The following is a 16,461-nucleotide window of genomic DNA, read 5'->3' as shown; positions in this document are numbered from 1 at the left end:
GTTAAAACTCGTGAACCAGCATTGGGTCATGTTTTTGCTTCCGGATGGTAGAAGATGTCGATTGTTGTTGTCTTGGTTGTATGTTCTTATTGTTAGTTGTGTAGTTCACTTACGTGCAGTGTCGTATGTACTGTTTGTACAATTTTTAATACAATTTTAAATACATAGGGAAGCTATTTTATGGAAAAGTGAACATCACATTGCGTGCAGTGGGAAACCCCAATCGAATACCCAGCAAATACGCTTAAACAAAACATCATACGTAAATCTACACGTCAACGTGGCTGCATAGGGCAAACTGTGATATAGTGAGCACTATTCATAACCTAAGTGCATAATGTTAAAACATCTTATGTGACAGTGTTTCCTGCTCGTAGTGGTGCGCCTCTGAAGATGATTCTTTTGAATCGAAACATGTAAGGCGAATAAAGACTGAAGTGTTGTAAACCTGTATGTCATACAGGACTGAAAGTTATCTACTTTGTAACTGATAGTGTGACGGACCAGAATGAGACAAATCAAAATCGATCATTCTAATTATACTTGGAGAAGAGTACAAGTTATGAAGTTTCTCATTATGCAGTTTTCTCCAACCTCCTGTCACTTCATCTCTCTTCGGTCCAAATATTCTCAACACCCTGTTCTCAAATACCCTCAGTCTGTGTTCCTCCCTTAATGTCAGAGACCAAGTTTCATACTCATACAGAACCACAGCCGGATTATAGTTTTTTATATTGTAATACACTATATTATATACTATCTGTAGAAATGCAATGGTTTTATGTCTATTGTTTAGCATTGTGGTTATTTTGCTGAAGTTGTAGACATTGAATGTGAGTGTGCGGCACTGAACATAGTCTGTCTGTACACTTCACNTTCCCCCCCCCCCCATACAACAGGCTACAACATGACATGAGTTTGTGACACGTATGCTCACGCATTACATTAAAACTGTTGGAGCTCAACAACTGTAAACTCAGTGGTCTCGTAAGGTAAAAAAAGGGTAAAGCTATCCCTGTAAGAGGCTGTGGAGGCCCATACGGTTGTGAGACGTCGATGCTGCCACGTTTTTTTGACAAGCGACTCACAGATGGCGGTGAGGTTGTCAGCCCTAAGCACCGCCCGCCCTTTACCACCAGGAAGATTCCTGGTACCCATTTCTATCGAAGGTTCAGTTGACCGCAGGGCCATAGTGCTGCTGGAAATTAAAAAATGCAATGACCTCTTCGGTAATCGAACCCGCAACCTTCCGGCTTGTGCATAGTGCCTCAACCAACTACGCTGTCATTACTTTTTCATGGCTTTCATAGAGAGAATGCACTTCCCACATTATGTACGAAGTGGTGCACACATGGGCTTGTACACTCTGCTTTTGCTACAGACTGAGGATGTTTGAGAGCAGAATGCTGGGGAAACCATTTTGAGTTAACAGGAAAGAAGCAACGGGAGTCTTGAGAAAATTTCTTAGGTGCAAAGTTTCATAATTTATAATGTAGTGGTTTGAGGCATTATGCTACAAGCCGGAAGGTCGCGGGTTCGATTACCGATGAGATCATTGATTGTTTTTCAATTTACGTAATTCTTCCAGCCTCAGTTTGGCCCGGGGTCGACCCAGGCTCTAACAGAAATGAGTATCAGCAATGTTCCTGGGGGTAAAGGGCGGCCGGTGCATAAGGCTGAAAACCCCACCGCCATCTGTGAGCCGATTGTCTAGAAAATGTGGGAGCCTCGACGTCTCACAACCCTATGGGCCTTCATGGCCTCTTACAGGGATAATTTCACTGTTCATTTTTACTTTTCTACCAAGCATTGACAGGCTGATCAAGTAAAGGAAAATGGGAGGGGTGTGATCTGAAGTACGTATGGGAGAGGTGAGAAATACACTCAGAGTTAGCCGGAAATCCTTAAGTAAATGGGCTAATTTAGAGATATAGATGTAGATGGAATACGTTGTTTTAAATTGTTCCTCGGGAAGTAAGGAGTGACCATTTGAATTGCATTCTTCTCACCCAGGATAGCGTCCAGTGGTGAGGCCGTTGTGAATAAATTAATGAAAACTCTTGAGCTTTTTAAAATACGTGGAATTTCTTGACTAGCTGAGAAAACATTAGCTTCTTAAGAATGGTTTTGCTCCTTGCAGTCAAGTTAGTTACTAGGATTCGCGATACGTCATAACCTGAGTCGTGCAGCATGAGCAGACATGAACTTTACTATTTAGGAAACTTATTGTGAAAGAGCCAGGCAAGATACAGCATCTGAATATTGAAACATTAAATTGCAACTGTCAAAGTTTATTTTACCGTTTAGTGGTGTTCGACATAGCTCTGCACATGTCAAGTTAGCACTCCAGTTCCATCCACATATTTTGCAGAAAAAAAATAACTTTTACTTCATACAAACAGCCTGTCTCACAGAACCTTAATGCATAAATGGATGGCTTAAAAGTTGGAACCATTCCAAATTCCGTCTTATACCGTATTTGGAATCGTTTCATACATCTGATTTTATTAAACCACAGGACACGCCCGGCTTTTTGCAGATGTGCCGCCATTTTCTTGACTGCAGTGTCCCTGGTCTCAAAACAATCGAACTTCATGTGCACATATGATTTGAGGTTTTCACGGCGGTGACTATGAAGAAAGCATCTTCGGGGATGTGGCACCGTGTAGATGTGGTGTTAGCCGACGTTCCTCCGAAACGTCGGTTAACACCGGATCTACACCGTGCCACATCCAAGAAGACTGCTTTCTTCATGTGCACGCTTTGATCCAGTACTTTGGCAGTTATAAACTAATGTCCGAAAGTTTGTAAATTGCAAAGATCACATCCGCTCACCCCGCTCGGTGTATGAACAACTCAGAGATCATTATAACAGACTTCGAGTCTGAAACAATTTGAGTTTGAAACAATTCAAAATAGACTTCGAGTTGTTTAACGGGAAGGAACCTGGAAGTTAATTACCTTGTTCGCAAAAGCCCATCTCAGTCAAGTTAGGCTCTTACGAATTTTTTTTCTCTGAGAAAATTTCAGAAACATTTGTTTTTCTGTTTACTGTCTAAAACAGCAGACATTAAAATATGTACAAAAACTACAGTCCTTTGTGCCGTTCTGTGTGCGCATTAAACTCAGTCACTCACATGAAGAGGTAGAGAATAGACCGGGGTCTAGGAGAACAGGGCGCTGAGGAGATTGTTTATGTTCAAGTGGAAGTAACGGGAGTGTAAAGAAAATTGCATAATGTGGAACTATGTAATTCGCACTCCTCGCCAGATATAAGTAGGATGCTCAAATCAAAACTACGAGATGGTTAGGTAATGTAGAAAGCATGGAGAGAACAGAAATGCATTCATGTTTTTTGTTAGGAAATCTGAACGAAAGCGTGCAATCTGAAAAAATACAAGGCGTAGACGAGAGTGTAATTTAAAAATTAATTTTAAAGCAATAGTAAGGGAGCCTATAACTGTAGCCATCTTGCTCAGCGTCGGGACCTGTGGCCCATTTATTCTGAACACGATAACAAATCTTTGAGTACCATAATATGCTGACGAATCACCCAGGGCAGGATACAATAGGCCAATCAGTGGCCGCCGTGCCGAGTGGACTCAGTTGGACTCCCCCCCCCACTAAGCGAATTTAAAAAAAGTAATATGCCGACGAACAATTAGCTTTTTAAGTATCACTCAGATCTATGCGATTGGTTATAAACTCTTAATATTTTCCTAAGCTTTCCAACTGATCTCCTTTGAGGATTCCGTGTAAAATATAGGATGTATTTCCCATTTCCCGCGCATGCTACATGCCTCCTCATACATTCCTCTTACATATAAATGCCGTAACTATGCATGCAAGTGTAATTTCGGGAACACTGTTAGTTGCGAGTGTGGTGCCATGCAAGTAATACTGCTCACCCGATGGCGCCGTTGGACAGAGCCTGGGTGTGCTTGTTGAGGGCTTCCTGTATGCTTTCGGGCGAGTACAGCTTGATGGGTGAATTGAACTGCTTGTTCACAAGATTTGGCGTTATCCCCCGCCTTAGAGACATCTTGTTTGACCTGCATGCACAACAGAATCAATACATATTGAGGTTCGAACTATGTATCCAGCTACGGCTCTACAGCCCTTTGTTGGGCCTTAGCCTCTTCTCCAGTTCCATAATCTTTTTTACGCAGAAGGCAGGACTCCTTGGACGAACGATTAGCCCTTCGCAAGTCCGCTACCTATACAACTCAAACAGAATAAACGCACTCATAGGCATCAATGCCTTGAGTGGGATTCGAATCCATGATCCCAGCGTTCGAGTGAGCGAAGACGGCGCGGCCGCTGTGATCGGCAGGCTGGAGCTACACAGAAAGGAAAACGATCAAATAACCTGGTGAGTTGCAGCACTCGCAACGCACAATAAATGCCACAGAGTAAATTACGAGTAAAACCGAGCAAGTTAACAGTGACACAACATCTGGCTTTTAGACAGAGAACCAGGTTATTGGGGTTTTTTGTCTTTGTCCATCGTCTAGCATTCTAAATAACACTAAAGAACACAAAGTCTCAGAATCTGGATGTTTCCGTCAACAAAGGTGTGGGTGGGGGGCAGTTACTCTGTTGAGTCCGTTACAAAGAGCTAACCACCAGGACGGGCCTAGTTAGCTCTTTGTAACGGACCCAGCAGAGTACCTGTCTCCCACCTCCTCATCTGAGGACGGAAACATCCAGATTCCGGCTTCACAAACTCTGATTCCTTTAATGTTCTTTAGAATAATACCGGACGGTGGACATAGACCAAAACCCCAGTAATTCCGAGGAGCAAACACCACTATCAGAGCCCTTTAGAATCTAAAGAGCCAGGTTCTCCTGGAATGTGACACAGTATAGTCTGGTAGATACAGTAGAACTTGGTTATAACGTCATCAAAGGGACCTAAAAATAGTGTCGTTATAAACGAATGTCGTTGTAACCGAAATGGGCACTTCCACAGTAGTCACGTAAAAATCACGTTAAAATGTTGGATTTTTTAGTGAAATACGTAGTTATGTACAGACTAACGTAACATTAACGTGGAATTACCCAAATGTGTAATATCAAAGACATATTACAGCGCTTTTCAATGACAATATACACCGCTCTAATACTGTATATTAAAGGTAGGCCTACTCACCAAATTACAGTAGATTACATCAATTGTTGTGCCTTACTGTACCTAGATACGAGTACAGTAATCAGTTATCTTCATCTGTTTCCTGTTACTTGTCCAATACACACTTTCTAAATTACGTTCAATGTCCATATCAGAGAAATTCAGGAATGAAAATGACGTTACATACGAGGTTGATGCATTTGTGCATGTCGTACTAAGCAAGGTATAAAAACAGTTGCTTTATGAGGAATTAGTTCGTACCATTGAATATTTGACGCAATAGACAAGGTGTCGCAGAAACCGACGTTGCTATAACCAAGTTTTACTGTAGTTCCAGAGGTTTCTGAAGAACCTGCTGTTTCCATCTTTCCTATAGAAGAGTAAGCCAAGCAGAACATTTTCGACTGGCCTTCCAGCCTACAGATTCATTCTTGACTTAGAACACCATTAGGACTTCTCATTTATCTTTGGTGTGTTTGTTGTTGGGGGCCTCCTCTTTCACAAGAGGGGAGGTTTGGTATGTCACCTAAAGTCGGTGGTTATTCTGTCGCACAGCAATAGCATAGGACTTCTGCGCTCGTAAAACGTCCGGTAATACTCATGTACGCTATACACACTTGATCACTAAGCTATAAAATATGCAGGGGTACGCGGTAGCGTAGTTGGTTGAGACACTATGCTACAAGCCGGAAGGTCGCGAGTTAAATTCCGGATGAGGTCATTGGATGTTTTCAATTGACCTAATCCTTTCAGCCGCACTCTATAACTCCAGGGTGGACTCAGCCTCTAATAGAAATGAGTACCAGAAATCTTCCTGGGGGTAAAGGGCGGCTGTCGACCTCACCGCCGTTTGTGAGCTGATTGTCTAGAAAATGTTTGAACCTCGACATCTTAACTCTATGGACCTCCACGCACCATAAGGAAAGCTTTAATTTCTTTCATAAAGTAAAAACAAGTAAAGCTATCCCTGTACCAGGCCGTGAAGACCCATAGGGTTGTGAGACGTTGAGGGTCCCACATTATCTAGACAATGGGCTCAAAGCTGGCGATAAGGTTGTCAGTCTTACGCGCCGGGCGCGCTTTACTTCCCAGGAAAATTATTTAATTAATTCCTGGTACTCATTTCTGTCAGAGGCTGAGTAAACCCTAGGGCCTAGTGCGGTTGGAAGCATGCATAGCATAGCAATAAATTACTGCTGGTCCTCGCCAACACAGTTATTCTTAGCTTTGGATCCTGTAGGGACTCGTGACCAAAAGCTAACAATATGTCAAAGTCAAAGTCAAAGTCATGTTGCGACTGATGTAATGAATTTGGGTTTTTGTCGTGTGATAGGATGTTGTTTCACACGCACACTCAGGATGTTAGGAGTGTATTATCACTTCTATTAACGTGATAGATAGCGTGATTAGATGCCACCAAGTAACAAGGTCTGGGTTACTGCCAGGTACGGTGTTGATGTACTGCTTTGAACAGGTAAGTTGAGCTGGCCAGCTGTGATATTGTCGAACTCTGCCTGTTGAAGTCGTGTAGCTGGCGTGAACAGAAGCGTTGGAAGCGCGCAGCTGGGCAAGACCCCTCGAGATCTTGGATGCATGAAATCAAGTAGACTATGCGAACTTGTATGCCGAAATCAAACACTTTACTAGATCAAGACATTACGAAAGAATACAGTTCGGGAATCAAACCCCTGACTCCACGAGAGCGGTACGCTCTCTGACGTAACTTATGTCACAACAGTTTAGTAGTATGTACTTTCATCTCTTCAAACCTTAAAGCTTCAGTCCTTATATACCATAGCCTTCGGGCGTGGCAAAATCATGGTTCAAACACGTGATATTAGGCCCCCGGGCAAGCTCTGTTACCTTATATGGTCAGCTTCGTCTCTGTAGGCCTTAGATATTTCTCAAAATTATAACGTCACTCTTGGGGCCGTGTGCATAGCGTATGACTTAATTTTGCTATTGCAAAATAACTGTTCTTGTTGTGACAGTCCAAATCTTTTACATCTCTTCAAGGGACGCTATGGTCCTCTTTAGCCATTTCAGTAGAGTGACTGATTTATTGGGGAGACCGATTCATTAGCATGTTATGACTTGCTTTTCGCATCTGGACAGAAACAACTGCCTTGTTTTGTTTCCTGCAGTTTGGGTGACCGGAAAGGGGACGAGGCCACCACGGGAGGCAAGTCTGTAGTTTGCCGAAGATGTAAATTTTGTTTTGCTGATAGTGTAGCTGTTATAAAAGTGTCTTCGGAAGGGTGTAATTGGACCTTGAACTAAGAAATAACCGCTTTCACATGTGGGGTTCCCCGGTTCTATATCTTTGGATCTCTTTATTCTCGAAGTTCGTTATGTGATTGTCTAGGGCTGATTGCATGATGGATTTGGCCAGTTAAAATCAGCCAACAGGAAACTCGTCTTGTCTGGGAGAGAGGCCGTCGACTCAAATCTTATACAAGGGATGAAGCGACGCTCCCGCAGGATAGAGTTTGCAGAAGGACTTGGCATTTTGAATTCATCGGGGCCAGACGTCATTGGGCTGCACTCTCCAAGTTTATCTAAATTTATCAGTCTTTATTTGATTTATTCATCTTTGATAGTAATAAAAGGGCACATTACTCCGTACTTGCTAATGAAGTTATAGTATTTCGCTTCTGAATAAGCAATCTGTGGAGAGCAGAAATAGCGTCGTTGATTTCTAGCAGTGGACTGGCTTTAAATGTGCAGTTTCGCTGTTGCCTCAGTTACTACCGTAACACGATCCTGATAAGAGTCAAGTGATTTACCGAAGCCGACAAATAAATACAAATATAGAAAGGGGACGGTTACAATGTTAGGGTTATTATGCAGCTTTGTGGTATAATCGAAGAGCATCTCACAATGTTTCATGGCCTGTTAACTTAATAAGTCGTAATTAAACTTCATAAAACCTAAAATATAATTACATCATTTATCAGTTTAGCGTAACCTCATTACACTGACGGTCAGTCAGTCTGTCTTGGTGTCCAGCCCATTTAAGTGAAAGTTACTGTCCTGTCCATGTGAGACGCCCTCTCTGATGAGAGGTCCGGTATTTCATTTGTCAGTCATAGTCGATAGTATTAGTTCATTGTCACTATGTACACTTACAATTGTGTCTTAAATATCTAGTATGTATAATACTGTCACGTGTTGGGTGTATAACGCGACAAATAACTTCACGCCTTATTCGATATAGCTAATTTATTGCACATTCGCTCTTACAATCGCAAATTTACAATCTCACAGCTACTGCTATCTGCAGTATTACAATTACTTGGCCTGCGAAGGCTTGACTACAACTGACTGGTTGACTGACTCACTGTTGGCTAACTCGTAACTCACTGTTGAATAGTGTTCGCTGCTCCTTATTTAGCCCCTTTACAGACAACACAGAAAACAGTTACTTAATAGGCACCACTGTTGCGTAACGTCGTGTTTACCGACTGCCTAGAAACAGTCGTTGCATGGACTTCCCGCCGTGTTTACAAAGGCGTTGCTGGGCAGCGCTGTCGGGAGTTGTTTACGGCTACGTAGCAACTGCGGCGTTAAACCGTTGTTTACTCGCTTTGCCTAGCAACCGCTGTGCTTGGACTCGACACACTTCGGATCCGCTCGGCACGTCACCGCTGGCGGGGAGGGAGGAGCGTCATCCATAATGCAACACGTCACAATATATACAAGACCTCTGTCAGTCTAGGCTCAGTGCGGCACACTATGCCCTATTTCTAGTAGCATTTGCTACCACGGCTGTCTAGAAACTTGAACGGTGGTATGCCTGACCGCCGCCAAGTTTAAGCCTCTTATGCTCTGTGTGTCGGGCTTCGCCTTGTCCGATGTTGCGAACATTCTCATTGTAATGATTTTGTATGACTTCTGCTGGTTGCCTGCATTATTTTGTTATATAGTCATACGTATAGTATGTATAGTATACGTATAGTATAGTCGTACATATAGTATACGTACGGGATTTTGAATGTCATGTGCAAATCGCGGACCTGTGTGCGCCTTGGAAAATTTCCAGTGGTGCGGAGAACCTTGTTTCGCCATCGCTGCAATTTCACTGGATGGGTGTCTGCTGCAAACTCCCAGGCGGGACTAGCATAAGTCATTACGGATCGAATAAGGGCTTTGGGGAGAGACAGTTTAATGTTAGCGCTCAATTGCTCAGTTTAGAATAGGGAATATACGCTAAAGAATGTTCTGAAGGACTTGGCTTCGATCATTTGTTTGTGCAAACTCGGCGGCCAGGGTTTGATCCCGGGGTAACTGTGACGTTTATATGTCACATGTTACAGGTGGTAATGACGCCATCCTCGGTGACGATAATTGAGCCACGACTGTGTCTTGGTGGGTACGCATCATGGCCAGGCATGCGTTAGGACACAGCTTTGGGACACCTCCTAGTGGTCCCACTCGGGCAACGACAGTCTTGGGTTTCTGGATCAATATGACCTTCCGGGACTGGCGGCTGAGTTCCCATAAAGGGCGATGGCTATATGACCGGAGCCTCCCACGCAACGGCAAAATGACTCTTGTGTGTCACTACGGTGTACCAGGGACGAATGCAGGAGAGCACCCTTATGGGGTAGCTTTGGCTATTGAGTTGCCTCCCTAGAGTACCGATAAGGTGCTGTAAGCCTTAGAGGTCAACACTCTAAAATGGTTTAACCAACCCATGTGGAGGGGTGGGAATGTGGGAGCTCATAAGCAACCCCCAGGGACGATTTTCTCATGGACGATGCCCTGGTCGCAACCTCATGACTAACTGGTGTCGCACTCCCATTTATCATCTGGGATACCCCTCTCCCCTGAACAGGCACACTTGGGCCTGGAGGCTTGTGAGGGTTGCATTTACTACAGGATCAAACCACTTAAGCCAAGGTGTGAGGCATCGTGCCGACGGCTGCATGGCATTGGGGCGGTAATTAGCCGGTGTCTTGAACGATCCCTTCGGGGCATCAGACAGCACCCCGTTGTATTTAGGCCTTCCAACCCTAAGGGGCTCTGCGGGTGGCGACCTTCCAAATTCCCAAAACTCGTGAGACCAAAATGAAAGGAACCAAAAACAAAATCTGTCGTAAAGACCTTACACTAAATAGGGATATACCTCCAAGGTTATCCCTACGAGAAATTCTTCAGCAGGTGGCTGGAAGCTCTGGTGAACCACTAAGGGAGCCCAGGTACAGCCAGCGAAGCTGCTGTTGAATTTTCAGCCAAAGGCAAGGACGTAACAGTGGTTCAAAACTTACCTGAGGCCAAACCAAAAAATCAATTGGTAGTCAGCAGTACTGGTATACCAATACAGGGGCGTTAGTACCTCTAGAATACCTGCAGTAGGAGAAGGATTAGAACACCTAATCTCTGGAGTAGGTGGACTGCGTCAAGCGAAGAAAGCCCTGTCTAGATCCGCTAGACGGAAGTTAAGAAAATCAAGAGATGGGCAAGCAAACCAGGAACTGGGGGCAGTCAGCAACAAGGAAATGTAGGCTCGTCCAAGCAGGGAGAACCACCCGGCACCCCTAAGAGGGCAAGGCCGGAGGGCAGTACCACTAAAGAAACGGCTAGAACTCTGAAGAGGGCCAGACACTCTAAGGGACCAGGGATTTACAAGGAGGCTCTGGCCAATATAAAGGTAGCTATCTTCAAGGAAACTTATTCTGAGGAGAAGATTACCGGAGATGACCAGAATTTCATTCTGGAAGCACCGGGAGAGGTGTTATGTAGGACTCCAAAGGGAGAACTACCACACCTGAAATCCTACAGACTAGTGGGAGGTTCACTTATTTATGCATGTGCCGACCATCGATCTGGTCAATGGCTCACCAAAGCCATTGAATACCACAGGCTGGACTCAGGGGCCAGGCTGAAGGCTACTGATGCCAGGAATTTGCCCAAGCCTGTTAAAATGGCTCTCTGGACTTGGGACAAAATTGCCCAGAATCAGGAAGAGCTGATGAAATGGATTGCAGAAGTCAATCCAGGACTTCATATGGAGAACTGGAGGGTACTCGATAAGCAATTTGAGTCGAAAGGCCAGAGACTTCTCCTATTCGTAGACTTGGGACTCTTATACCATTATACAGAGGACAGGTTACAAAATATTTACAGGACTTTCACAGGGGACTGTTAAGGTGCTGGATGATCCTGAAGTTCAGCTCCTAGCAGAACCTGTGACAGATACGGTCTCTGAGGGGAGAACGGGATGAGATACCCAACCCGCCGGATGACTGAAGCAAAGCGGGTCAGGGGACTCCTTCACATGGAACCTAGTCCAAGGATAGGGAGGGACATAAGATGGAAATTGACCCCTCCCAAATTGGAAGAGATCACTAACACCATGAAATTTCTTCAAATTAACCTACACCACAGCAAAGCTGCCACGGCAGCTCTGTGCCAACAGCTAGCTGAGGGTAAGGCAGATATAGCACTTACTCTGGAACCTTGATTATACAAGGGTCAAATAAGGGGATTAACTAACACAGGGGGAACACTTTACTCTGCTTTACCCAATAATAATGTAAGATCTTATGTTTATATAAAGAATCAAGTTAATTCCTTGTCTTTGCTGGAGCACTGTTCTGGGGATGCAGCAGCGTTAAGGATAACATACACGTATTGAAGAGGCAGCAGGGAGCTGATTATTGCTTCAGTCTACCTTCCATATGAATCAGATGAACCACCACCAACTAAGGAAATGAGGGACACCATAGAATGTTGCTGTAGCAGGAAAAAGCAATTCAATGGTGGGTGTGATGCCAACGCGCACCACATCTTGTGGGGGAGCACCGGCACTGACCCAAGGGGAGAGATCCTTTTGGAATATCTGGTGAGTTCGAACCTGAATATTCTAAACCATGGTAATGAACCTACCTTTGTAGTTTGCAATAGGAAGGAGGTTATTGATTTGACACTAGGGACAAGTAACACAGGAAACCTGGTAAAAAATTGGCATTTTTCTGATGAGCCGTCCCTATCGGATCACAGATATATATGCTTACAAATAAGTAATATTACAGTAGATCAAGCTACTTGGGGTATCTCAAAAGAACAAATTGGGAGCCTTACAAAGACAACCTAAAGGTAAATTTGGATACCATCTGGCGAAATATACGTAAAATAAAAGATGTTTATCGGTCCGTTGACCAGTTGCAATGGGTTCCTATCTCGTTCTTTATATATATTCAAACAGAAAGGGAGACAATGAACGAATTATTCAGCGTAGATTTTCCTGATTCAAAATTGATTGATAATTTGGACGATGGACAGGGTCAGAAAAAACTGGACACTTGCCAAAGCAAGACGAATAGGACAGACTGGAACTTGGCCAAAGTCATAATTAACCAGTCAAGAATCAGATGGACACTGAATACCATTAGATCATTTAAGTCAGCGGGAACAGATGGAATTGCACCGGCACTTATGCAGCAAGGGGAGGAACTCTTAGTTCCACACCTATGCCGCATATATAGAGCCTTCACGGCATATGGTTTCATCCCCATTGCCTGGAGGCAAGTTAAGTTGACGTTTATCCCAAATCCCGGGAAACTTGATGATACCGAGGCTAAGGCTTATTATCCTATCAGCCCGTCATCTTTCTTGTTGAAAACAATGGAGAAAATAGTGGATAGGCATATCAGGGACGGGGCTTTGAGGACATATCCTCTACACCGAAACCAGCATGCCTACCAAACAGGTAAATCTACCGAAAGCGCACTACACAATGTGGTAACCCGCATAGAAAGTGCAATTGAACACGAGGATTAGCATTCAGTTACCTGCCAAAATAGTCATACGTCTAAAGCTTAAATGCTCAGTGATGTCAGCATCACTCCAGGCTCTGTCTGGAGATTTATAAACGGCTGCAAACAGTACTTCACTTATACCAGTTGGTATGCAGACCCCTGTCGCTTCTACTGAAACAAGGGATGATAGGTCTACATGGCTATGGGGAATGCCTTTTCTAACTGAAACGGCAGTTCCGCCTTTCTGCCCGAGTGGCGGTCGATTCTATAAACGTGGTAATTTGGAATAAAAATCCTCTCATGAGGTTTCAGATGTGTGTCTGAAAACAGAGCGACATCTACATGCAGGTCTTGCAGCTGTTTACTGAGCTCATGGCGCTGCCTCCCAATGCCGTTCGCATTGAATGCTATGATTTTGAGGGGCATATGAAATCTAGTGGCCATTTTGTTCCATGAGATTTAATAAAATTTTAGTAATGGTCACTATTTTGTCCGCCTCAGACACTGCACCATTGGACTCTGTCATTATTTGCTGTACTACAGTCACTACTCTCAACATGTTGTCGAGACTTTGACTGTTTACATGAGGAGCCTGAACTGACTGACCTGTTTCTTTCTGCAGTGCAGGAGCCGGTACAATCTGCTTCCTTGTTGTAGGTGGAGTCACCGGAACATGGAATTCCTGAGGTTGCTCTTGCTGCTGTCCTGCTTCTCCTCGGAATGCCGCCGCGAAGGAGTGACCTGGGATGACGATGTTTAAAGAGAACACTCGCCCCGTGGTAGTTTTGGGGGCTCTCTGTGCCTTCCTTTTCTGCTGCTCCTCCTTGGCATGTTTGCAACCCCGATAATTGGCGGGATACGGTTTATTCTCCCTCCGTCAACCGTCAGTTGCAGCAAGTTGGAGTGGAGGCAGAGTTTCCCTCTTCTGGACACTCCTTGTGTAGGTGGCCGCCTCCACACCAGAAACAGCGGGGAGGTTGTTTACAGTTAGCCCAGACGTGGCCGAACTGTTGACAGTTATGGCATTGAGTAAGTCCAGTCTGGACTCTATAATCCTCTACCTTGATGGATATGTGACACAGGCTTGGCAGACTGACGATTTCTTGTAATTTTGCCGTCCGCGGCAAGGTTATGAGGAACAAGGGAAGGTTCCTGGTTGTTTCTTCGGAAGGGTAACTGCGTGCTGTCGTCATTTGTTTGACGCTAACAACGTCGAAGCCGAGGTGTTCTAGACTTTCTGAAATATCCTGGGCAGGAGTATTGATGGGGAGGTGTCGGATTACTACCTTAACGGTCTTCAGGGATTTAAGGAAAAAGAGTAGTAAGCTGGGCTACTGTGTTGAAATGCGCTTTAACGGCTTGAATATCCGCCATGCATTTCGTGAGGACTCTCATTCTGCTCCTTGTGTTACTGAACCCGAAGTCGCCCTTGACCACGTTCTTCAGTAGCTTCTGCAACTGGAAGAGATTTACTGCTGATGTCAGTATTATTGGAGGCGGCCTACTTGCTTTGTCAGACACTGTCTACCCAGGTGTAGCGGCTTCTGCACTGGTGCTGTCCGTCTCCATGTGTGTCCTTAGGAGGACGAAGAAGTTGCGGGTGGCACTGCTATCTTAGAGGTAGGTGCGGCCTCGTTGGTACCGTGCCGCTAGCGCTGCCGGACTTCTTTGTAACCGTCCTCATGGGTGGAAGAGGACTTATTTGCCTCAGACGAAGCAGTTTGACTGCTCGCCTTCGCCACGGTCTTTAACTCCTGTAAGGCGACTGTTTATGTGCCATACAGGACACTAAACAGGGTCTTCCCTGTTAGGGCCTGGCAGTATTCCTCGCCGTTTTCGTCTGCCGCGTTGACGATGTATGACCACTTCTCACTGTCACCCACCGAAGTTGGAGTGTTCTCTGCCACGTCCTCGATGTCGCGGAGTACTTGAAGCAGCTGTTTCATCTGTGCATCTGAGTCGGGGAACTCGCGTACCAGCCGCTTGTACTGTGATCTTAGCGTTTGACGCTTCGTGGTCCAATGTGCCCGATATCCCGGCACTGGGGTGGCAGCGATATTTGGCACCACTGTTTGTGTCTTGTGTTCACTCACCTCAGTTTTCGAGGAACCACTATCCACAGTGAATATAAATAGTAATTCACTATCGCACACTCCTCTCTTCACTGTTCAACCACAACCGCTGCACTCAGCAACGTACAAAGACCTGAAGAACCGACTCTCGCCTTTTGATCGATCTCCGAACTTACACTGAATCGTGATCCAGTGACTACTATCAACCTAACCGTGTAACAATGATTGTCATCTCTCACGCAATAACTACCAGCGAAAGACCAAAAAGCGCAATTTCGTAACAATATGCATTAGCCATGGTACAAATATACGGAATGGTATGTCTGGAACAGGAGCTCTGAGCGAACCAATAAGAGTAAGGAGAACAATATAAGCAACAATATTGACCCTTTAAAACTCCGTTTTCCGAGGGAACATTGTAAAATTCCGTACATGTTTCTATCACAGACAGATGTATCGAACAAGCAGAAGTAATTCAGAATCATGTAAATGCAAAAGTTAGCAATGTAAAACAAGGAGAAGCCAGACACGAAAAAATGTTAAGATGCTTAACCTTGGCGGCGATCAAATTTTACGACCGTTGAAGTGGTAAGCTGCCGTTGTACCATAAGCCAAGCAAGATAAAATATTACCTACTTCGTAAAACCTGGTCTTATAGAGTTTTTATATATTTTGTATGTATTTGTCATGTAATATTGTAAATATCTCTTACGTATAATTGTAAATTTATGCATAATATACGTATTGTGCATTATTTAATGACAAAGACTATAACACTGGACAAGACACAAACTCATGCTTTCATGAGAGGGGTGTTCTGGGGCGATGTGTACCTTATATGTCACGCTCTTAAACTAAAGTACGGTCATGAGCCCCAGGAGGGTCCTGACACCAAGATAGCCTGACTCACATGTTTTCAGTCATAAGATGACTCGGACAGACTGGTAAAATATAAATACATGCCTGTGCATAACTAATTAACCACTACGCCATGAAGGCTTATGGGGGAGTGGATGTATAGATCCACATTTTCTTGACCCACTAGTTGGAGGTGAGTGATCATCGTCAAGCCCCTGCAGCTTTATCCCTGAGAAAGAGCCCCCGATACCCATTGGATAGGAGGCTGGGTAGGCCCCAGAGCCGATCTGGACGACGTGGAGAAGTGGAAAATTTTTACCCTACCGGCACTCGAAACTCCGACCCCTCGGTCGTGCAGCCCGTAGCCAGTGGCTTTACCGACAGAGCGACACGTAGAAATATGTTCGGTGTGAACCAATAGGAGGTAGAAGGAAGCCTGGTGAGAGAGCAAGGAAAGGCAGGGATAAGACAGGAAGCAAACGCGCCGAGAGAGTGTGCTACAGAAGCACTTAATTCGCATGGGCAGTCTTGCAGTGCAACTTCAAATGTTCGTAGGCTGATGGTGTGCTCGGTTGTCATGTATTGTAGTTATGTCTTATATACTACGAGTGTGTTGCGTTCTTTAAAATCATCAGTT

General features: G+C 44.6%; 1 protein-coding gene across 5 annotated transcripts in view; it reads right to left on the bottom strand.

Annotated features, from left to right (window-relative positions):
- Nucleotides 1–16,461, bottom strand: part of LOC111870593 — a 113,017-nt gene that overhangs the window by 69,253 nt on the left and 27,303 nt on the right. For 3 of the 5 annotated variants that reach the window (XM_023862996.2, XM_023862997.2, XM_023862998.2), the window contains exon 2: nt 3,909–4,052. The exons of 1 other annotated variant lie outside the window; for it this stretch is intronic. In XM_023862996.2, coding sequence (XP_023718764.1) covers nt 3,909–4,042 — 134 coding nt within the window. In that variant the 5' untranslated portion in view covers nt 4,043–4,052. Of the gene's footprint in view, nt 1–3,908; nt 4,053–13,500; nt 13,740–16,461 lie in introns of those variants that run through there. One more of the 5 variants, XM_033753909.1, reaches the window with a different exon arrangement.

Source organism: Cryptotermes secundus, unplaced genomic scaffold (assembly GCF_002891405.2).
Source record: "Cryptotermes secundus unplaced genomic scaffold, Csec_1.0 scaffold296, whole genome shotgun sequence".
Lineage (NCBI taxonomy): Eukaryota > Metazoa > Arthropoda > Insecta > Blattodea > Kalotermitidae > Cryptotermes > Cryptotermes secundus.
This window is presented reverse-complemented; position numbering and strand designations above follow the sequence as displayed.